Genomic DNA, 25,405 nt, shown 5'->3' on the forward strand with positions numbered 1-25,405 from the left:
GTATAATCAGTCTACAGAAGTTCCCTCTAAAACATAATACTTTCCCTCTGTCCGTAGAGCAAAGTATTCCTATGGGGTCTCAGGAGTTACCTCACTTACTGATTAGACAAATGCTTCAAGTCATGTGTGTGGCCTAACCCAAGTTTAAGAGTTCATAACAATTTCAATGTGGAATTTTTACAAGGAGTCTAATCTTCACATTGCCATAAAAAAAGTAACAACGAGCCGCTGTGTCATATTCGCTCAAGCAGCACGTTTTACTGTTTACATTACAGCTGAAACACACTTGATTGTGGTAAGTGGAAAGAATTTCTGTGACCCTTTTCTTTATAGTTTTTCAAAGTTGCCCTTCATCCAAATGTCCTGAGGTTAGTTTGATATATTTACTTAGAATGCAATTATCATATTTAACGCAATGTTATGTTATTTTATTGAGATTATTTAATTCTTTTTTCCACTCTGTCAATGCCAAGAACCTGATGTCATTAAGATTGTACAAAGCAGTCTTTATTGGTTGTACAGTAAGTGTAGCCTAGCCACATCTCTCTCTAATGCTGCATTCAGCACAACTCAGTTTATCCACTGTTCAATGTCATAACCTCTCAGAAGAATTGTGTTTTTTAGATGATATTTAATTGGTTATTCCTTTGATTTAGATGCTCATGATTCCACACAAAGAACACGCATGTCGGTACACAACAGGGTTGGGGATAATTCTTCAAATTAAATCGCAATTCAATTACCTATCCGGGTAAATTTCATGAATTAGAGTCAATTAAGTATCCCAATTAAGTATCCTTCATCAACATTTCCCTTATTTAAATTCTAGACCAATTTAGCTACCTTGATTGAATTACCTTAGTTCTTAGGCAGATCTCACAAAGACTGTTAACCCTAACCCTAACCCTAGAATCAAATGGACAAACTAAATTAACCTAAATTGAAATTGATAGCAGTTTATAATACCAATAGTACCATGATTACTAGCATGATTTCAAAATCAATTGCATTGTTATGATGGAGAATCCTGAACAGTAACTTCTTTGTTTTATTGTCACATTAATATGCAATTTCCACAGCCTAATTTAAATTCTGAAGGTTGAGACTTCCAGTTCAATTCCAATTCAAGTAGTCTACAATTGAATTTCAATTCATGATCCTGTACATTCTCCATTCATGAATTCAAATTGGAATTGACCCCAACCCTGAGACACAACACATGTTACTGCTATCTAAAGAGCTCTGAAGTATGCCGTCAGAATGTAGATTGTTTGAGTTCGTTGAACTTCCGGTTGATTTGATTTGATTTGATTTGGATCTTTGGTCTGCTTTCTCTTGTCTCTAAGTTAATTTATATGTTTTATAAAGTTTCAAGTGTTGACTTCAAGTTTTGTTTCAAGTTTTGACTTGAACATAATTGAGAAATGTTTACATGAACCAAACGGCTATTTAATCAGAGAAGAAAACGTACAAGAAATGTTCAGACTACATGTTACACAACGCTTAGCTATTTAAAAAAAATACAGATGGGGAAAAAGTAAATGGGGATTTTTGTCTTGAACCGGAACTACTACATTTTGATGAAACCACTTTGCCTTTCTATTAACAGATGTTATAAATGTGATATCATATGTGGTTTCATGCCTAGAATCATTTTCAATGTGTAAAGTCTTATGTTGACAAATGTTTATGTTACATTTATTATTGCTGTATGAATGTCACGGTACAACGATGTGAGAGTTCTTAAAACCAATCCTCTCAGAACAGATGTGTTCTTAAATAGAGTTTAAAAAAGTATACAAAAGAGAAAATGTAATCATAATTTCAAGAATTGATCAATTCAGGAAGAGAATAAGAAGGACAAACTTTTCATCTATCAGACCATTATCAGTGTAATACATTTTTGGAGTGCAGACCAGTAATGCTTATCTGAGGGGTACAACAATTTGGCACAAGGTTGGTAGGCGGGTCCCGTAGTCAAGGGGTGCATCATGTTGCTGTGGTGACCTCATTCCACATGGCAACACCAGGTGTCACTAACGACTGTGAGAGCAAAGAAGGATCCGAGAGTTAGTTTGCCATTCACACATCTTTTAATGCGTTACACAGTATCATAGCCTACTTATAATGACAATCTTATCTGTCACAAGTTTATCAACAACAGGTGTACTCATCTTAGTACAGGTATAGCATGATTAGATCATTCAGTATTACAGTAGGTCATTCATTGTAACACTCAGAAAAATAACCAAAGAATGATTTCCAAAAAATCCAAGCTGATACTAGTCAAAAGATATCTGTAATTGAATGAATGTCTGTATTCAAGAGTAAGTAGCAATGAGAAAGTGGTTTACATGTGACAGATACATCACACTGAAAATGAAATGTACATGAGCAGCTCTGTAGCTCTGATGTGCTAATTTTGTCAGTCACAGCTTTGAAAAAAGGACAGGGAATTCTAGCAGAGTGGATGAGGCAAGCCCATAGCAACAGCCTCAATAATGGTGAATGGAGTTTGTAAACAAACCAGCAACACAAATGACGTCTTCGGTGAGTGAATAATCTAAATAAACGGCACATTGAAGAAATCTGCATGGTAGAGTTTGGAGTGTGTGTTGCAATGTTGTGGTACATAATCATGGACTTTAAGGCATTTTGACAGCAAGTTTTAAACACCCTCTTTTTAAAGTGTTAGTCTCACACAGTAGCCTTAGAGACATCAATAGAGCCTTACTGAGCTAGTTAAGGAGTACTATGAACGTAATAAAGACAGGAGATGTAGAATTTATCCCAGCTAGGCTAGCCTCTTATATCTTATTCTGTTACGTTCCAGTTTTATAACGCACTGTGAGTCTGTAGGATATAAACGTATCTGTACGGCTACACTTTATTATTACACTTTAGAGGGCGCTTCATGTAGGCAATGTCTCCTATTTCATAATTAACTTCATGAATACATTGGCACATTTGCAGGTATCTTCACACTGTTTCTCTTACATTTCCACCCAGCACCTCATGACAACATTGACAGTTCTGCAAGTGTGGGAGGGGAAACGCAGAAAGGAACCCTAACAGGAACTAACCCTGAGGGGTTCAACACCATAATACGCTGTGCCTTGGGTGAATAAAGTGAACCTTTTCACCCTTCACCACACCAATCTTCAACAATAATAATTCACAGTAATAACAATAGGCATAATACAACACATGGTAAAAAGAAGCCAAATTGAAAATAGGGTCGCTATTTTTACAAATGTACATATATACAAAAGAGAAATAAAGACTTATATTGAATGCCTCTTTAAATGTTGGTAGCATCGAAGTACCGGTACACTACCGCAAGACTACAATGCAACACCACTAAAAATATGCCTTTCAAAAGAAATGCTTTCACTCCTTTCAAGGCAAGCTTGGTTTTCCGTTGTTTTCCGTCTTCTCATACAGTATTAATAACTGCTGCTCATGCCTGTGTCTTTGAAGTAAGGGAGGGTCGAGTTGACTGAGTGACAACATGGAGAACATTTTATGATGTCTCTCCACCACCACGGCAACTTAATACCCTGTTTAATACCCATTTCATAATTACAAAACAATGGTAATAATGCCACATGAAATGTCATTAGATTCCACAATAAAAGCCCCATGCTAGCCAATTTGGTCTTACATGTTCTATTCCTTTGATGATTACATTCAATAAGGGTGAAAAGTCATGGAAAAGTTGGGAGAGCCCTGAGAGTGTTTTTAATTGTCATTCCGAAAGTGCCTGGTGATGTTTAGAATTCCCTTTTAGAACATGGTGCAATCCTTCAAATTTGATGAATGTGTAGATTCAATTCAGGTTTTGGAACCAAATCTATGCTCTAGACGGGTACAGACAAAGGGGGTTTGTATAATGGTGGCTGCTTTGCACACTTTGAGACACAGTCCATATTTAAACTGCATGAATCAATCCATTTCCCTTGCCTAATCAGAATACAGGTATTTGATCAGGAACAATCTGTTCAACTGTATACACTACAAATGTTGCTAACTACTCTGTATTACAATGTACAGATACAGTACATCATTTCATTGGACATACATTGGTTGTGTTGAAAAGCAATGAGAGGACAGCATGATGGTATTTATACTCAAGCTTACTAACTGTAAGAGCTGATTTTGGAGAGAAAACATAATAACATCCTCGTACAGTATCAGTGTTTGCCTGTCTGCTTATTATTTGACCTAACCACCTCCCCTCCCCATTTAGCGGTTCCTCTGGAGAAAAAGGAGGTCTGCAATGCTTGGTCTCCTTCACTTCCCTCCAGAGACTTTTGTATAGAAACAGGAATATCTGCTCATCAACCAACTTCGATACATACACTCTGGATGATAAATAAAGTGGTCCCTGTCCGGCTGGCTTTGTAGAGAACTGAAATAAATATGTTCGAGGGACATCTCCAAGGGGGTCAAATCAGGGATTCAAGGCCTGATCCGAGACCACAGAGAAAAACTGTTAGAAGAGCTGTTAAAGGACATACATTCTAGTTGGCTTGAGAGAAACTAATCTGTAGTCTTGGCAGTTGACTGGTAAGCCATGGTTGAACATAGCATGTGGAGAAAAGATGCACGACTCAACTTATTTGATACAGGCCTAGAAGTCCACTTTAAACAAATTGCAACTTGCAAAATGTCTGTCATAAACCCTCCACAAAGCCTACATAGATGCCTCATAGATCATTAATAAGCACAATCATACTGTACTATATAAGGGTGTTAACAGGTCGTTACATCTACAAGTTTAACATTTGCTTTGCATGATTTGTGAAGCATCTATACTAGTCTTAAAAGATGTTTATGAAGACTCCATGATGTCTTTTGTGGGCTCAAAACTGGAATAAATGTATTATCTTTTGATAACCATGAGCGCTGACCTTTATTTTCCTCAAATCATGTCAAAACATGCGTCTGATTTAAAATGTCCTAATGCAGCGGCTGCCTTGTGAGTAAAAGAGAGCAATATGTTACACTGTAAGCTGTTGTTCACGAACCAGATTCCACAGTGTAGAAGCCAGCCAAATTGTATCTGTTCAAAATGATTTATGTCCAAGCGCAACGCGAGCTGCTTTGGCAGTCTTAATAAAGAAAACATTAAAACAACTACCTTTTTAATAGGAAAACAAGGTTGTCCTCTTTTTTTCACTATATTTTCACATGGAGCTGCACCACAGTGTTGTTTTCCCTGTCTAAAGGTATGACCTCTCACCATGTGCTTCCTCCTCTCAGAGTGTTTTGGATGTTCGGACCGTGGACGTCCACCTGCGGTCACCCTGGCCTCATACCTTCACCGTGTCTTGGCATGTACGACTGCACCAACAGCTCGCTTTCCTCCGGATGGGGCCATTGACGTGTGCATCAAGAGGGCACCACACAGCTGGGCGACGCTGTGAAGACCGGGTCCATGGGCCATTGGAGGTGCGCCATTTTTGATCCAGCTTTGCCAGCAGGGGATAGAGCAGCCAAGCGGTACAGGGAATGTGCTAATGTAAAATTAATATTCCATGTAAACATACCATACCCAGGCCGGTAGCAGCGCTGTAGGTAAGCCCCACCTCTGACTTTTACCCTCTGATGGAGAATTCCTCTAGTGATGCCCAGGCTCAATTAGCTCCCATTGTGTTGTGCAGATGTTTTGTGAGTGAGACATCTCTGTGGTGAACTTAACGAGGGGATGGAAAATGTATGGATTTTACAATCATAGCAAGAAATATGGATCAAAACAGTTCCCTTTTTGCACTTTACTAAGGTAATTTCTTGTTTTTTCGGGTTTACCCCCCCCCCCCCAAAGTGTGTGATGTACAGTAATAGTGAAAAAGGGTGATTAGACAATTCATGAACACTTGACGGTAGCACCCATGAACGAATAGATAGATAGATAGATAGATAGATAGATAGATAGATAGATAGATAGATAGAGAGAGAGAGAGAGAGAGATAGATAGATAGATAGATAGATAGATAGATAGATAGATAGATAGATAGAGAGATAGAGAGATAGAGAGATAGATAGAGAGATAGATAGATAGATAGATAGATAGATGCATGTGTATGGTGTGTACACCCCAATTCCTCCCTCTCTCTCTCTCTCTCTCTCTCTCTTTCTCTCTTTTTTTTCTGTTTGCAGAGCAGTATGCCAGTGAGGCAACTGCGACAGAAGTGACGTCATCTGCATGCTTCCCACTCATATTCCCCCACCTCCACCTCAACATCCCTCAGCACCCCCTGACCTAGAAACCTCATAAAGGCCAGGGCAAGGGAGTTGTGTGTAAGTGTGTGTGCGTGCGTACGCATGCGTGCGTATTTTTGTGAGTGTGTGTGTGCGTGTGTCTGTGCGTGTGTCTGTGTGTTTAAAGGGGCACACATCTGTGATACACAATTCTCTGCTTTGATCTGTGGGACCAGTCAGTAGCTTCAGTCAAAGGTGCCTTTTCCCCCTAATGAGAAATCCCAAGGCCTATACAGAGAGGCATTGATCGAGGCAGTGACCTCAAGGAAAAGCGAGTGTCGGTGCGAACATACTCCCGCTTAATCCCCCTCATCGAGCAGATCGGACAAACGCGCATAGTGTTCCGACTGTAGGCGGGGCCCTGGCCCACTCTGACATGCTAAACAAACAAACCAACACGGCGATGCCCGCCGTTGGCAGCATTCTCCACTAACAGTGACGTGCGGGAATGGCGGCTTCACGTGTGCCCTCTCTCCTGGTGTCAAGCCGGGCTGCAGGGGAGTGTGTCTGTGCCTAGTGGACTGTACCCCCCCCCCACACACACACACACACCTATTCTCTCTTAGCAACAACACTCCCAGTGTAAACCCACCCTGACATGCCACCCTGACATTTTTGTCTGTGTGTGTGTGTTTGTTTGTGTTTTGTGCTTATGTAATCCATAGGTAAAGAGTGTGAATGGGGAGCATTATTGGGTTCTGGGGAAAAAATAGGTGCAGTCTGAGTCAGTCCTCCACTCCTCTTTCATGTCTTTCTCCGTTTTTTCCCCTCTCTTAGAGTGCCTTTTGATGAGGGGAGACTTCAGAAGAGCTTCCTGAGATTCCATCATGCCCTCCTGCTGGTGAAGTCATGTTTTATGTACTCAGGATATGTTTGTGTTCATACTAGAGTGTGAGAGTGAAGTGGCCTGGCTTTAATTGGAAGCCATTTTGTGCAACGGCCATTGAAGACCACTGGATTGGTCTGAAAATTCTCCCTGTGGAGGCACATGCAGTGCTGCCTTGAGGATAAGCTTTGAATAACATGTTGGTAATGTGTCAGGTCAGGTTGTCAAGGACTTCTCAGGTCTTTAGTGATGAGTCACCTCACGAGGCTGCTACATCAGGAACGCAGCAAGTTGTTTACCTGCCACACATGAAGTGTGGAATTCCAGAAGCACAAGCCACTTTTTCTGGCAGTTTTTTTTTTTATAGGTTTATGCGTGTGGATTCCTTGGACTTTTTTGTATTGTATTGTATTATGTGTATGTGACTGAACCCAGAAGGGCTCCACCTTAACATCCACCACCTTAACATAATGCTATGTCCTTCGCACAACATCACAGTCCTACCCTCCTTTATCTTCCTCCTCCACAGTAGGTGACCCTCAGTTAAAGTTTTAACACTAAGCTAAAATAAGATATGCTAAGCAAAGGTAAGCTAAACTATGTTAAAACAGCTAGCCTTCTCACTGACTATACAGTGCATTCGGAAAGTATTCAGACCGCTTCACTTTTTCCACATTTTGTTATGTTACAGCCTTATTCTAAAATGGATTAAATATTTTCTTTTCCTTCATCAATCTACACACAATACCCCATAATGACAAAGCCAAAACAGGTTTTTAGAAATGTTTGCTAATTTATTCAAAATAAAAAACTGAAATATCACATTTACATAAGTATTCAGACCCTTTACTCTGTACTTTGTTGAAGCACCTTTGGCAGCGATTACAGCCTCAAGTCTTCTTGGGTATGACGCTACAAGCTTGGCACACCTGTATTTGGGGAGTTTCTCCCATTCTTCTCTGCAGATCCCCTCAAGCTCTGTCAGGTTGGATGGGCAGTGTTGGTGCACAGCTATTTTCAGGTCTCTCCAGAGATGTTCGATCGGGTTCAAGTCCGGGCTCTGGCTGGGCCACTCAAGGACATTCATCATCAGTAATCAGTAATTGTCGTCGCCACATATGATGTCAAAGTGGGTGGGATGTCCACAATTCTCACCACTACTCCTCAGCCATTCTCTCCTCCACTCGTCTCCTCCACTTGTCTCCTTCAGATATTTCCCGGGGTAGGAGACGAGTGGTAGTGAAAAGGAGTAGTGAATAGTTGTGAGGTGCACCTAGTATCCAACTCATTCTAACATACAGTAGCCACTCATCAAGTGCAGCTTAGAATCCATTGCACTTTCTGGAATGTCCCATTTTTACTGATGAATAACTTATGGAGCCCACCTGGGCATTACAACCCATGGGGGTTGTTAAGAAGGAGGTGGTAGGCTCCCTCTCCTAGCTGTCATCACTTGCATTAGTAAAGGTGAAGGTATGCCTAGGCTGCTGTGGACCATAACATTAACACATCAAATCCTTTTTGGAGGGGGTAGGAGAGCATAAGCTAAATGAATGCCATTGTAAGCTCAGCTGTTCATGCCTCTAGTCCCACCTGGAGTGCACCTGACCATCGTGTAGGGTACGAGATTAGAGGGGCCATATGTGTGGCTGAATATCACACAGGTGTTGTCCACTGACTAGAGGCATGACTGGGTATGTATTGGACATTGGTCCTCATTGGGGTGGTTGCCAAGAAGACCAAGAACCTGGGGAAATAATAGTTGTGTATTGGCTCCAAGTAATAGTGAGTGTATACTGTATTTTGCCATGTAAACATGACTTTTCTACATTTAGTGTGTGTGTGTGTGTGTGTGTGTGTGTGTGTGTGTGTGTGTGTGTGTGTGTGTGTGTGTGTGTAGCGAGAGAGATGAAGAGAGAGAGAGAGAAATAGTTTGTTGTGTGTGTGTCTCTGTGATTATCATTCCCAGTATCTAAATGTTCCAACTGTACCTCTCTCTTGCTATATGGAGCCAGCCCTCCATCAAGAGAGCTGAACAAATAAACCAGACTCTGAAAACTGAAATTCAAACACAACTGATACACACTTAACACCACTGGTCTCTTACAGCACACACCTTTTCCATTCTCCGTACCAAATATCAGTTGTCATTGACAGACTCAATTTTTTCTCTCTTTGCATGGAGGTGCCAATGGAAACATCTCAAGATGGCGTCCATGGAGGGAGGGCCAATGTGCAATGGTGTGTCAGTCCTAGGCTGAGTAAAACAAACAGCCCTACATACTTTGGAAGGGCTATGATGCATGAGGCTGTCATAGTGGAGATTTTTGTGAATACAGAAAGCCTTGTGTGTGCCAGACAGCACCTGTGTGCCCCTAATACACAGATATAGATACACAGACTCCATCGCTCATGTGCTGACACACACACACACACACACAAACACACACACACACACACACACACACACACACACACACACACACACACAAACTCACACACACTCACACACACACAGGCATGCATGCACACAAACCCGTAGGCGCACACTGACCCACATACACAGACACTCTCCATTGTGACTCATGAGTGCATACTTTGATAGTACTATTAACTATATCCTCTCATACTCACATACTGTAAGTATAATTGAATACACGTACAGGGATATAGGCACACACACACACAAACACACACACACACACACACACACACACACACAGAGACTCACACAGTACGCACAGTCTATTTGAGTTCCTGTTGTGTCTTCAGAGCCCCTTAACAGCCTCAACATCGGAAAAAAAGGATCAACATTTGAAAATACACACACACGCACACAAATAAGGTTCATAGAAGCTTATTGTCTCTCCAGGCCCTGATCTACAAGTGGACTGGTTTAATGTTTTATGTTCAGAACTTCAGATAAATGAGCATTACTCAGAATCCTCAAAGTACGTCAGGCCTTTTTTTATATAAATATATATTACAAAAGTATCTCTGGTATCTGACAATGGTATTTTAATCGGCCCCTGATATTCCTCCAATCTTGACTCATCAGTCGGAGAAACAGTTGGTTGGTTGTGTTGGCAGGAGCCGGACATATTTTCCACATCAGTGGACCTCTGAACAATATCACAGTAGAGCCCATTATTGATAGCGTCGACTGTGTTTTACACTCGAAGGTGAAGTGATAAAGGTACATATTTGAGGAGTTAATTTTGGAGCTTGCGGCGGGCCTCTTTCCATCTGAAGAGGGCTTTCCCAGCCCTGGAATGTGTTTTTACCCTGAAATGAGGCTAAATGAGGGATTTTTAAGACACGTAAACAACTTGGGAATTATGGGCTCTCACAGTCAGGCCTAGCAACGTCATGGGGGGACACGTTAGCTCTCTTCTCTCCATCTCTCTCTCTCTCTCTCTCTCTCTCTCTCTCTCTACCTCTTTCCCTCACTCAATCTATAAGCCCCTCAAATTCTCACTAAATACAGCTGCTGTCTGTACAGCTTTGACCCCCCCTAAACAGACACACACACACCTGCAAAGAGGCTGGAATATCCTTCAACTTTCCCGCCCCACAAACAACCTCCCTCTCTCGCACACTAACAGACTGTCTTTAGTCCTGATCCACACATGTAGAGTGCCACTCAAACCAATGGCGGCATCATCAGTCAGACCAAAAGGGCCTATTTTCCATTTGTACATCGCAAACATAATAGTGTGTTTACCTCTGGTCTATGTCAGCTTGTTGGTCCTTTCTGCATCTCACAACACAACACTCCAACAGTGTTGAACTCCACTGTGATAATTCGATTGGGTTGTTTTCAGAGAGCTATTGTGCCAATCACAAAGCAATCACCACATCTTCTTAGTAATACGTCCAGACTATGTCTGGCTTGTCAGTCAGAGGTTTCCATGGTGATTTCCTGCCCATTTGTTTGGTTGTTGATGCGTTGGCATTGTGATGTAAAACAGACATCACGGAATGATACTTCTATTTTTTGAGAGGCGTGGAAAAGTATGTGGAAAAACATTGGTTATTGTGCAGTTAGAGTTACATTTTGGAACTAGAAATGTACCTTCACCCACAATATGAACACACGAACACAGAGACCCACCTACCTACACACACACACACACACACACACACACACACACACACACACACACACACACACACACACACACACATACACACACACACACACACACAGACTGCTCCTCTCTTTCTCGTCCCGTCCATAAGGCTTATGAAGCTCATGGTGATGTATGAGCTCGACCCCTCCTGACCCATGCTGGCTGTTTCCCTGGATATGTCTGTCTAGATGGCTGACAATGTGTTCGTGTGTTAGGCCAGCACATGGTGCGTCTTTCAATCAGCCCCTCATATCCCTGCCCATGCCCCCCCCCCCCCCATTCCAGCTTGCATTGATTATGGACTGGGTGCGTGTTGGATTGTTACTTAAGTTAAATCCAGCAAAAGAATCATGTTTTTACATTATCTTGGAAAACCGCCATCTGCAATTGATTTAATTGGGGGCTAAATCGCACATTCAATAGAAACCATAGAAGATGTTTTTTTGTCTGGCTCTAGGCTTAATCTTGGCCAGGGAAACCTGTCCAATCTGTCTAATGGGCATATTTATTTCTGTATCATAGCTGACTTTTACTCTTGTACTTTTACTCTTCCTTCCTATGAAATGACAAGCAAAGAACATTCCTGATCAGAACACACACGTACATGTACAACTCATCCTGTCAAATTTTTGTTTTGAACATAACTTTACCCGTATACATAGCAGCAAGTGGATAATTACTCTTCAATGGAAACTCCTGAGCCTGAGTTGGACTCTGCCAGAGGACTCCACTCACATTTTGAGAGCAATCCATCCAAGTACGTCACAAGACTGGGCTGGAGATATGTCCCATGTGTGTGTGATGTCCCGGTGGTTTGGTGGAGAGAGGAAGAGTCTGACAGACTGTCTACAGTAGCGCTGGTGAGAGGTATTAGTCAGAGCAGCGTTTTAGCCTGGCCCTTCAGCTGCCCTTCTGACTAGGATCCTGTGCTAAATTACGTTTCCTGTTTCATAACAGTGACTACCTCGGGCTCCGACGTAGACGCTTCCTGAGAGTCAAACATAAACACGTTTTAGGTAACGTCCACCACAACATTTGTACAATGGGGATGTTCTTTTTAGCCCTGTGTAAACAAGCAGGCGTTAAGGCCAGGGAACTTTTGTTTCCTGGAATGTTTTTGCTGAGGGAAAGAGTTTTTGGAGTGATGTGTGACATGTGTCTGTCATTTAAGTGCATCTAAATCAAATGTGAACAGGATGAGCGAGCTCAAATAGATAAATGACAGATAAATTAACAGTCACACAATATAAAACATTCCTAGATATTAAAACCAGCCAACTAGTTAACCAAAAGGTTGGTGTCATACCTAGGGTTGACCCAACTGGGTGTTTACTGGGTGTGTACTGTACATGATCCTTGCCATTTCTCTCCAGAATCCATTTGCTCATCTGTTACATCTTTAAGAAGTTTCATTCCAGTGTCAAATAAAGTACATAGCAGTCTACACCGGAGTTAATGTGCATATGCCATTAGCCCCAACTTGGCCTCTGATAGGCAAAGTGAAATCTGAACAATAACAGACCACTTTCATTGCATTGCAGCCCTAAACAATGAGTTGCAGTTCGTTTAAAAAAAAAAAAAAAATCTCAGTAAGATCCTTTTTTGGCTTTGCAACCAGCCCAACACCCCTTTTCCCCATTTACCACAACACCACCCACCACATCCCAGGCCTGTTAGTATTTTCCCAGAGTTTGCCACCCGCCCCACACACACACACACACACACACATACACACACACACACACACACACACACACACACACACACACACACACACACACAAACTCCCTTCAACCGTCTGAGAGAGGGCTTGTGATGACCTCACAGAAGGCTGTCTGGGCAGCCTATAAGAGGGTAAGCCACCGAGAGAATCTCTCAATGAAGTTAAGAAGAGCCGAGCCGAGCTGTGCTGAGCTGTGCTGTACTCTGCCGTGCTGTCACTGCTGTTTCTATAACAGACCAACATTGGACTTTACCCTACAGCAAAATACAGATACCTAAAGGTTTGACCTATATCTCCACTGGATGGATCAGAAGACATAGGAAGATACCATTTTCTATAGCAGTGAACAGCTCCTCTTCTTCGCAGTTGGTTCATCACTGCATCTTTCAACACTGACATATTGGGATAGCTTCACATCAATCTTTTTCACATGTGAGCAAATCATGTTTTCTTTGTGGACAAAGATGAGACAAGCAAGCATCTCTTCTCTGGTGTTCCTATCCTGCACTGTCATGCTGGTAAGTTTCTAATTTTGTATTTCTGCTCTATAATTCCTGTCAGTTATTACATCGTCAAATGGAGCTCAGCCATATTTGTTTATATCCCAAAGCTTTTTTTAAAATGATATGGCCATGTATGGATTATATTATCCTATCCTTGGTATTTTTATGTGAAAGAGCGCATATGACCTATACAATAAATGAAATGAACAAACACGGTCAATTAATTAATTTCTAATGATCAATGCAAAAAATCTATTGACTAAAACTATAGAGATCTTTGAATCAATATTTAATTCATCGCATTTTTGGATGCGATACCGCTGTGTTATACTAGGGGAAATAATGATTGGACATGGATCCCATCCACCGTCCAAGGGTACCATCAAAAGTCTATTTCATGATGCTTTAGTGTGCATCTGTGTTATACAGTTGGATGTACCTTTGAGCGGTAGGGACAGATATGCATCCTCTGTTCACAGCATGTGGCAGCATGTTTATGCCTCAGCGTCTGAGGTGGCAAGGCTACCAATCTGGTAGGTTGACAGATTGGAGGAATGTGTATTGTGTCACATTCTCAGAATCATGTCTGTTTACCTCGACCAGAACTACAGTTCTAATGACATACTTTCAGATATTTCTGTATTGAGTTTGCTTCTATTTCTCTACGTCTTCCCACAGTTCACTTTCTGGTAAATCAGGAGACCTAAGATGCTTTTCATTTTATAGCATAATAATTATTATTTTTTACATAGACTGAAAATTACCTCTCTGCACAGCACAAGCAGTCCTCTGTGGGGCTTCAAATAGCAAAGGCATGCCATTCCTCAATGCCTTTTAGTGTAGAAGCTGCTCTTAGGCTTACCCTCCCCAAATGCTAACCTTTACCATCAAGGGAAAAAACTCAATGTCTTGAGGCAATAGCATCGTACTCCCTCTGGATCATCTGAATCAACATATAACTCTCTGTCTTTCTCTCTCTCTCTCTCGTTCCATTATGTGTTATCCAGGTGCAAGGTGAATGCCCACGTCAGTGCTCGTGCCCCCCCTCGCCGCCCTCATGCCCGCTTGGCGTCAGCTGGGTGACAGACTCCTGCGGCTGCTGTAAAGTGTGTGCCAGGCAGTTCAACCAGGACTGCAAACCCAGCCAGCCCTGCGACCACATCAAGGGCCTGCACTGCCACCTAGGGGCTGGAGGAGACCCGGAGACAGGCCTGTGTCGAGGTAAGGGGGGTTCATAATCCTAACATTGTGACCTTGTAGTGCTACATTGTGATTTCATAATTCTACAGTGACCTCATAGTTCTATAAAATGACCTCATAGTCCTAACACTGTGACCTTGTCATGCTACATTGTGACCTCACAGTCCTAACATTGTATTACCCCTGCCTAGCTGAGGTTATGGGTCGCCCCTGTGAGCTGAACGGCCGAGTCTACCAGCATGGGGAAGACTTCCAGCCTAGTTGCCAGCACCAGTGCAGCTGCATGGATGGGGTGGTGGGCTGCATGCCCCTCTGCCCCCACCAGGTGCCCCTGCCAGACTGGCGTTGCTCCCGCCCAAGGCTGGCACGACTGCCTGGCCGCTGCTGCGAGGAGTGGCTCTGTGATGATGACAACCATATTGACGAGGACTCAGGAGAAGCTAACCGCACACCTGCCCCCTCCCCACCTCAGCAACCCGATCTGACCAGCAATGAGCTGCTCATGGTCCCCACCCCCTGGGACTCTAGTGCTGGAGCCCCATATCAAGGTATACAATGATTTCAAATGTTTTTATTTTGTAATTTATGAATTAATTTAAATTTAAATTGGAATTAACATCAATCCTGCCTATGACAGCACCATGTTACTGAAGGAGAATGGTGTTCCTCAAGGCTCAATATTTGGTCCTCTAAACTTACAGAGTGGATCTCCTCCCCCCAGTCGCATGCCTTACTTCCCTCAACCTGCTTCCTGCAAACCACTGATTGGTCGCCTTGCTCAGCCACGTGTGGGATGGGCGTCTCCAGCCGAGTGACCAATAGCAATGCTGAGTGCCGATTGGCAAGAGAGACGCGATTGTGCCAGATCAGGCAGTGTGACATTGCCCCCATTCCTTTTGGCAAGGTAAGCCATGGACATGGTCAGTACCAGACTGTTGATCACAATGTTTATCATTCAGAATTAGATAGATAGTAAATTGGTTTATTGCCATTCTAAGCAGGGTCTGTCTGACTATAGTATACTATATTGGCCACTGTACAGGTTATTATCTTTGTTTTATATGTTGTTATATGTAAAAACACATATTAGATCAACATGTCAATATGTATGTTTTCTGACCTGTGACCCCATTCTGACCTGTGACCCCATTCTTCTCTCTAACACAGAAAGAGAAGAAGTGCCAGCGCACGGTGCGTCCCCGTAAGCCTATCCAGATCACCTTCGCCGGCTGCTCCACAGCACGCCGCTACCGTCCCCGCTCCTGTGGCTCGTGCGCTGATGGCCGCTGCTGCACCCCCTCGCTGACGCGCACAGTGCGCCTTCACTTCCACTGCCCTGGTGGGCGTCAGGACTTCACACGTAGCATCATGTGGATCCAGCGCTGCCGCTGTAGCCAGAGCTGTCAGAGTCAAGGGCTGGCCTCCCCGGACTCCCTCAGTCTGCCCAACGACATCCATACCTTCACCCACTGAGCCCAAGGACTTGTCCCCAGTGTTGTCCTCAATTTCTTCACCCGTTGAGTCCCAGCATTAAATCCCAGCAATCTCTCCCATCCGTTTCCAAGAACCCCTGCCCTAATCCCCGGCATGCACCCCCCAACCCAGTCCTTGCCCCCAAGAACTAGTCCCTACCCTATCTCCAGCACTCTGAGGCCCAGCCTTAAACTCCAGCATCGCCCTGGCCTCAATTTAACTGAATCCCAATCCTTCCCTCAAGAACTTGCCCTTGCCCCAACTCTAACCTTTGCCCCCAGGATTAAGCCTGGCTCTAACCCTTAACCCAATAACTCATGCTTACCCAAACTCAGTTGTCTTCACTTACTCCTGCCCATGCTCCATATTGAAAGGCCCAATCAAATGAAGGAAAGACACTTCTGAGAGGCAGTGGACTCATTTACTTTCACAGCTGCCTTCTTGTGTAGACAACCCATTCACTCTTGATCGCCTGAAATAGCTGGCAACTTCCCCTTCATCTTGGTCTACACCCTCCACCCAAAAATAAGCTCCTCCATCTCATTTCAGTGATAGACAGACTGACTCTTAGTCTTAAAGACTAAAGCACTGGTGGGAGTGCATTTTACTGTTAAATTGGGAATTGTAAATTGTACTTTGTACTGTTAATTGTATTGTTTGAGACTTGTGTTGCTTACCAAATGAAGAGTTTAGACTAAATATCAGACAGGCATGTCTCCAAAATAATCTAATAGTAGAGACGTTGTTTACCTAGCATGAGCAGCCACATCTGACAATGGTAGTGTTCATAATAACCTTTGAGTTTTTCCAGCTGTCTGTTTTGCTTTCCTTTTTCTTGAGTAAGGGGATCTGTTGCTGATAGCATGCATCCCTGTACAACTGATCTCTATTGACCTCCTATCGAATTTGATGGGCAAGAATAGAAATGCACACAGAAATGGTTTACACACAGAAATATTAATTATTGCTAAACATGTAGAGGCTTAAAATTGATCTTTGTAACTTATTCATGTTTTATTGTTGATTTTGACTTAATTTCCCTGTTTTTGTTTGTAATGGATATGTGTGTAAATATGTATTTACCATACTTTGTACAGTTAGATATTGTTGATTTGTTTGTCATCAAGTGTATATGTATGTTTTGTATGCTCTTTATTTGTATAGACTTCACCTGTGATGGAGTGACTTGTTTAAGATATTACCTCCTTTTTTGAGGTGCACAGAATATAAACAATATTGGATCCAGAAATTATTATGTTAATTTATATAAACTTTATTTTTGTCTAATATATTCAAGTGTATGTCCTGTAATGGTAGTGTCCATTGTAATATTTTATAAATGTATGAAAAATATATGTATTTCTACAAAAATGAATGTGTGCTATATTATCATTTCAGGTGTTGTCGAACTTTGTGACTTTGTTTGCTTTGGTGCTCGCCAACAACTTTTGTACAACAGTATACACTACACTTGGGACTAGATTGACACAATTTTGTGGCCAAAACTATTCTGTTATTTTTATTTAATTTGTTCAATCCACAGTCTAAACTAAGCTGTTTTCATCTTTGGATTTACTTATGTCTCTCTTAAAAACACTCATGATTCGTTTGTATAGGAACAAATATTCCTGCCTCTGAGGCAGAGAACGAGGGGGGTTTGGGGGGGGATCATGGAGCATGTCCAAATGTTCATACTTAAAGGCAGAAACAATATTGTCTCTGACCACTATGCTTTTAGGTTGCTGTTGTAAGCTTTTCTATTTGTCTTAAAATTTCAGCGCTCTGATATCTCATATTTCTTGACAAATTAAGATGTTTTATTCTTGCGTTTTACATGAAAATTCAATAGATTTTTTAATAAACATTTTGAGAAGGCACTGCCTCCCTTGCCTCTGTGCACCGCACACCCCTGAGATTTACATTGACCACCACAAATCAGTTTGTCAGAATCTTTGTAATGGGACCCAAAACAGTGCCTTGTGGAACACCCTGAACCATGTGAGAAACTAGGACCTCAGAGGAGATTTAGGAGGGACAGAGACCCACCTGACAGAGTTGTTTGCTGTGAAACTGTAGGCCAGGGTTAAGGCCCTGGTTCAAGTTCCTTTTGGTTTGTACAACTCGTCCTGGCCCAGCTTCACATAGCAAACATTGCAGCCGCCTCACAAATACCACACACTGTATCCTTGTTCTTCAGACCCTGCCACTCTCCCCCTACGCTCTGGGCCCTCTCTCCACACTGACCCCCCTACCCTTACCCTGCTGCATGCTGATGCATTCTTGCTGTCAACAGTGATGCCAGAAGGGATTATTTCTACTGCCTCTGGTTCCACCGCCACTTCTAAAGTACTACTACTACTACGACTACTACGACTACTACTACTACTACAGTACTACAGTACTACAACTATGCCCATGCTGATGCATACATATTTGGCAGTAGTGATGCCAAGAGTGACACACACATTTTGAATACTTTATTTCGGTTCATAGTAAACTATTACATTCAAAGAGCTATTGCCTATCACCTGGTTAAGCCCCAACACACTCAACACAGCTATCCAACCACAAATATATATTGTATATCACATGGACCGTTCAGCAGGATCCTCTGGCAATGGAAAAGTGTGTGTGGTCGAGTGTGTTTGGATAACAACTTGTGGTATTCCAACATTTAAATGTTATTAGCTGCTGAAGTTAAGTAGTAAGGACTGTAGGGCCTTATATGATGGCAGTTACAATACAAAGGGTTGGCAAGGAAATGTACTTTTAATAGCAAGGCATATCTTAATATTAATAATCTGACTCCAAGTAATTTTATTAACATCATGTGCAAATAATTGTTGAGTTTGTGTTGATTAGTGCAAGAATGATCACGTTAGAATGAATCAAATGAGGCTTTAACTTAACTTTAATTTAAGGCTTTAAGGCTGTAAATGTATAAAATTATTACAAGGCAAACACATCATAGAGAAATGTTACATTCTACCCTCATGGTAAATGATAGAAAGAGAGAGAGGTAGAGAGAGAGAGAGAGAGAGAGAGAGAGAAACAAAGACAGACCACATGACCTGTTACTGTGCTCACAAAACAACAACTGGGACCTCTGACCAGGACACAAAAGAGAAAGAACCTGCCTTCTGTTTTTATACCATAATATTTAAATTAAGAGCTGTTTGCAAGGAGAACCAATGAGAACTCATCCTATCAATTCTATTCAGATGACACCACAGCATTGGTCTGTGGTCTCTGTCCCTGGCGGTTCCACCGGGCTGTCCTCTGGCCCCTGTCCCCCCGCCAACACTCTCATCATCAAAGTTCATGCACTCGTGGCCTGGTCCCCCGTTTATCTCCGTCTCCTTCCAGTCTTCCAAGTCAAGACCTCCTGTCATGTTTGGATGGTGTCTGGCTCCAGAGCACACTCTGCCAGAAGGGAATTTCTTTCCACCAAGGCTGTGCTGTACTGGGGATCGTGTCTATGTTCCCTCAGCCCGATGTTCCCTCAGCTACCCTAGCTAGCATTAACCTAACTTTAACCCTTACCGTAACCTACTCTAATTGTCACGTCTCACCCCCTAACTAGTTGTCTGACATGCAACTTAAGCTAACCTGCCAGAAACTCAAGCTAACATGCTAGCAACTTAAGCTAACCTGCCAGAAACTCAAGCTAACATGCTAGCAACTTAGGTTAACCTGTCAGCAACTCAAGCTAACCTGCTAGTAACTTAAGCTAAGATAGGGCTGAGGGAACATAGCACACACACCCAATATTGCTATACTGGATCACAAATGTCACAAATTCGACCAAGCTAGTAAGCTGGATAGTTTGCTGCCTTGTTAGCTGACTGGTTATTAGATTATAGATAGAAATCGAACAAAAAAACTCAATAAATTTGTCTCTCTCAATAAATCTCTTTCTCTGTCTCTCCAGAATGTTTAACTACCCACAGAGTCAGCGCACTAGCTAGCCTATGTCAACAGGTTGCCATATTTGGTCATCGGAAGCTCTTAATTTTTACATTGAAACAAACAAAAATAAATAAATACAAAAGAAACACATAGCTTCATTTGGACATGAATTGATCCCAAAACTTTTGGTGCCCTGAAATATGGGGACTTTGTATAAAAAGTGTTGTCATTTCTAAATGGTGAAACCAATATGTACAGTATGCAAATACCCTCAAATAAAAGCTGACAATCTATACTTTAACCTAATATTAATTGTTTGATTTCAAATCCAAACTTTTGTAGTATAGAACCAAAGGAAGAAGAAAAATGCTTCACTGTCCCAATAATTATGCAGGGCACTGTAGATCCCATTATAGACACATGGTAACACACTAATACTGGTGCTACAATTGCAAGGACTACTGTTACCCACCACAACTACAATTGTGGTGGGTACAAAAAGTACAAAAGTACAAACACTACTGTTTCTGCAATGACTAAATACCGCATTTGTCAGCTAGCCTTAATCTGAAGTTTGACCTAGAAGTGTCAGTAGAAGCAGAGAGAAGAAGCTCTGCTGTTTTCACTGAAACATATCCACAGCATCAGACAGGGTAACATTCCCTTCTTGCTTTGAGAGGAGTTATGTTGTCAGTGTTGAAGTGGAAATTATTTTTTTGGAATTCAAGTTGCAGCGTGGCTTCTGCCTAGGAAAACAGAATCATATTCATCATTTGCATGGGGTATATTTCATTGTTTGAACATACTGAAATATAATTGACAGTGGCATTAAGATAAATAAAATGTATTAACAATATGAAATAGAATTACTATTACAGTGAAACAACGTTGAGGCTCAAGAGCAGGACCAATTCAAGACTGTTGTTCTAAAGAAGTGAGAAACTTTATTTTCTAGTACTTGAAATGAGGATTTATAGTAGTTTCGGCATAATATTTAGCAATTCTCCCAGCAGTTATCAGCTGTTATGTAGCAGGATGTCTGCACTTTAGGAACAGAAAGGACACAAGGGTGGAAAGAGGGGGGAGATGTGTGTGTGTGTGTGTGTGTGTGTGTGTGTGTGTGTGTGTATGTGTGTGTGTGTGTGTGTGTGTGTGTGTGTGTGTGTGTGTGTGTGAGTGTGAGTGTGAGTGTGAGTGTGAGTGTGTGTGTGCGTGTGTCGATCGGTCTGGCTGGGCGTGTGCATGTGTATAAATGCATATGCGTGCGTGTGTGCGTGTGCGTGTGTGTGTGTGTAATGATTTCCAGTGTCTTTGCGCTGCGTGGACAGAGTGTACATTGGCTGAGAAAGCAGACAGGAAGTTCCAGGTGTAGCGCGGCCTCACAGAGAGCTGTGAGTTTCAGCACGGCCCTGACGGAGGAAGAGGAAATATGTCCGTAGCTCTAGGCTCGCAGGTGGGAGGTGGTGGGAAGAAAGGAGGAAGAGAAACCACACATTGACATACTGTATATAATACACAACTATACTCAAATCAAGAATCGTGGAAATACTAGCTATTTTTTCCTAGATATTGACACATTTTCCTATTGTATTATAACAACCCTGTATAAGGCCTATTAGCATCTCCACCATGGGTGTTAAGTCTTTTGGGGCAGTAGCTAGCGCGGGCAGTTGGCAAGCGGAAGGACTGAGTTCAATCCCCGCTTAGGGCAAGCTTTGCCTGGGCCCAGTATTTGAAAACTTTGAATGCCAGTATCAGAATGATCCCGATTCTTTTTTGCTATGCAGGATCAGATCTATCTGGCAGATTTTGGAAATCAGACAGCTCGATCTGATCCTGGAATCACTCCGTTCACTATTGTTATTCTCCACAGTTACAGATCTATTCTTGCCAATCAGCGTCCTTTCAGAAACTGATGGGTTGGTCTCACCCAATCTGTGTATCGTGGCACTTCGGATCATGTCAAAGGTTGGTTAGGGACATTCCAATTGTGATGAATTGATTTTGTATAAATTGACCTTTCATGTGTGACATAGTAATAATTACTCTAGTGATTATTTCCCACTTGAGGACTCGTATCTCCGACTTTCAGACAGCAGCTGAACACACCATATTTACAGTCAATGGTCAATTGATGAATGGTCAGTTATCCAATTGTCTTTTACAATGACATGCAGATAAGTCACACACTTGTGACGTGTGTGTGTGCGTGTGTATGTGTATGTGTGTGTGTGTGTGTGTGTGTGTGTATGTGTGTGTGTGTGTGTGTGTGTGTGTGTGTGTGTGTGTGTGTGTGTGTGTGTGTGTGTGTGTGTGTGTGTGTCTCAGTCCTGCATCTTTGAAAGCGCTGGAAATACTTCCCTCTACTGGCAATAATGCTCTAACACAGTGATTGTCAAACTTTTGTGTGTGTGTGTGTTACCATAGTCCAGCTTATAGGTGAAATAATCATACACTTTATGATACGAGTATGACACTTGGTACTAAATACTAATGTATACTAGACGACATTAGAAACATTAATACCAGACGACATTAGGAACATTTTAAAGATAAGAGGCCTTCTGGATATACTCTTGGTCAACCTTGGTGGACATTTTAACAATTTTTTGTTATGTCATTTGAAATGTCTTTTTACTAACTGTTCTTTACTTCTCTCTGCATACTGTACATAACAAAAATACTAATCTCGGAAGCTAGAATCTCAAAGAATGACAATCACAAGAGTCAAGCTGAAATGCAATTAGTGGCAGTTATGCAAGCACAAAGGTCTCTATGGGCATCCAAGACCTTCGTTTTGCAACTAAAGGTTGAGGTAGGCATGTACTGTATGAAGAGTGTACCTATTGTTGTATACTGCATTCTTTATTCACTACCTGATTCCACCACAAGGTGGCTCTGTACACATATAGGAAACAGGAAGTATACTAGAGGTGCAGAGTTGAACATGTGAATTTGTATGTTGGTTATAGTGCTGGATCTGCTAAGTTAACTACCCTATTATTCTACCATCATGTCCTTATTATAAGTCTACATCTATATTGTTTTTAAATCCTGTTTAAAGTGACTGGTTTTGGTCAACTCTATCACAGCCCTTATTGACATCAGTAGCCCAACAGCAAATCCCAAGATTTTGCAGACAGTGAGACCTTTTTAATCAGCTCTATCTCCCTTTCATGTTCCCCTTTGTCTTTCTGGGACACTTTCACACCCTCCCCAACAGCCAGTCGTTTCATATAACCTGAGGGTTTTAACTATGAGGGTTTTAAGTCGTTGCCTCTGTCTCATTGAAAGGTATTAGTTTCTGAAAAAACAATAGGATAGTGGAGGTAGAGGACAGGGAGAAAGAGAGATAAAAGAGATCCCCTCCATTTACCCCGGCAGCCATTGTGAGGGATGGGGACTCTCAGGTGCCCCATCAAAGAATGGTTGGTCCTGATCACCCTTGGGGCCTGGGGGAGGGAGGGGGGGGGGGAGGTTGAAGCCTTTGTATGCAGAAAGGGATTTGAATATTATCACACAGGACTCTCTTCCTCTTTGAAACCAACATCATTGATACTATAGGGAGACCACTTGGGAGTTTCAGAGGGGTCCTGCCTCACCAAACCCCTGCATCAGAGGGGTCCTGCCTGACCAAACCCCTGCATTCTTGCTGGGTGGCAAATTGACTGGTCGAGCAGATTATACATGTTAATGATGAGACAGATGCAGAAACCTGAGACAGTGGGATAGACCATTGACATACAGGGATCGGGTAGGGAATGATAAAGCATCACCACATGTGGTGTAGGATGTAAGCTAATGGTGCATTTACACTGTCACTTTTTACACCGGTGCTTGGCCCAAAGTCTCAGACTTTTTTGTTCTCATCTCTGAGGACCAGCCCAAAAAAAGCCCAGGGCCATGGCCTCGGTGGACCTACCCTGACCTTTTGGGACTTAGGGCGGGGTTGGCGTTTATTGAGTACTGCGCCCTTCCATTATCTGGCTAGGCTAGTCTATGGTACTGCTACTTATTATGTTACAAAAGCATGAAAACGCGATATAAATCATTAATTACTGTGGTTTGGAGTCACATTTACAAAGTAAGTTAAGTTTGTTGAACTGTGGGTAAGCACCCATTTCGTTTCACAAGAAATAAGACAGCCCATATAATTTACAACCTAGTCTTCAGTCCACTCATATTCTATTTGGAGAAGTATATTGAAATAAGTTACTTTTTTTCAATTCAAACGATGTGTTTTAGCTGTTGGTGCGATATATTATATTCTAAATACACTCACCAGCTTCAAGTTTCTGGGTGTCCACATCTCTGAGGACCTCTCCTGGACCCTCAACACCTCCACCCTGATAAAGAAGGCTCACCAGCGTCTCTTCTTCCTGAGGAGACTAAAGAAGGTCCATCTATCTCCTCAGATCCTGGTGAACTTCTACCGCTGCACCATCGAGAGTATCCTTACCAACTGTGTCACAGTATGGTATGGCAACTGCTCGGCATCGGACCGGAAAGCACTGCAGAGGGTGGTGAAAACTGCCCAACGCATCACCGGTTCCTCACTCCCCTCCATCGAGGCTGTCCAGGGCAAACGATGCTTGCGTAAGGCACGCAGCATCGTCAAGGACATCTCTCACCCCAACCATAGACTTTTCACCCCACTCCCCTCCGGGAGGCGCTACAGGTCTCTCCGCACCCGAACCAGTAGGTTCAGAGGCAGCTTCTTCCCTGCGGCTGTCACCCTGCTGAACTCGAACACTACACCTACCTGACAACCTACTACCCCTGCAACCCCCACCCCCCCCCCCCCCCCCCCCACCCGGACAATTGCACTATTGCACTATTACTCCCCTCCCCTGCTCTTACTCAATACCACTGCTCTTCTGTACATACCTGTCCATACTGTTCATACTGTTCATAATGCACATAATGCACATATCCTATATTTTCTTTAATACTACTGCACATACTGTACATACTTGTTTATACTGTTTATACGGCATTCCATATTTATATTTATTCTGCATCTACCTCATGTTACTGTTAATACATATATACTGCTAGACTGCATTACACATACAGCTCATATGCTGCTACACTGCTCATACTGTAACTATTTATTCTGCTATAATGCTACTGCTACTCATATACTGCTATACTGCACTGCTATATTATACTGCTTATATTATACTATATTATACTGCACTACCACTGATCATATATTGCACTACCTGTAAATACTGTTCATTGCACTTTCTGCTATTTTGCACTTCTGGTTAGACGCTAACTGCATTTCGTTGTCTCTGTACTTGTACTCTGCACAATGACAATAAAGTTGAATCTAATCTAATCTAATCTAATCTTAACACTTTATTAGGAA

At 42.3% G+C, this 25,405-nt stretch overlaps 1 protein-coding gene across 1 annotated transcript; it reads left to right on the plus strand.

The window, feature by feature from the left end:
- Positions 1–13,410: 13,410 nt before the first annotated feature.
- On the plus strand, positions 13,411–16,122 carry ccn1l1 (cellular communication network factor 1, like 1; the record flags this gene model as incomplete). Its single annotated transcript, XM_083670853.1, has 5 exons — positions 13,411–13,464; positions 14,457–14,670; positions 14,841–15,197; positions 15,351–15,553; positions 15,817–16,122. The coding sequence occupies 5 exons, from the start codon at positions 13,411–13,413 to the stop codon at positions 16,120–16,122; spliced, it is 1,134 nt and encodes a 377-aa protein (XP_083526979.1).
- Between the last annotated feature and the right edge of the window lie 9,283 nt (positions 16,123–25,405).

The sequence above is a fragment of the Argentina silus genome, assembly GCF_951799395.1.
Source record: "Argentina silus genome assembly, chromosome: 5".
In the NCBI taxonomy this organism is placed as follows: Eukaryota; Metazoa; Chordata; class Actinopteri; order Argentiniformes; family Argentinidae; genus Argentina; species Argentina silus.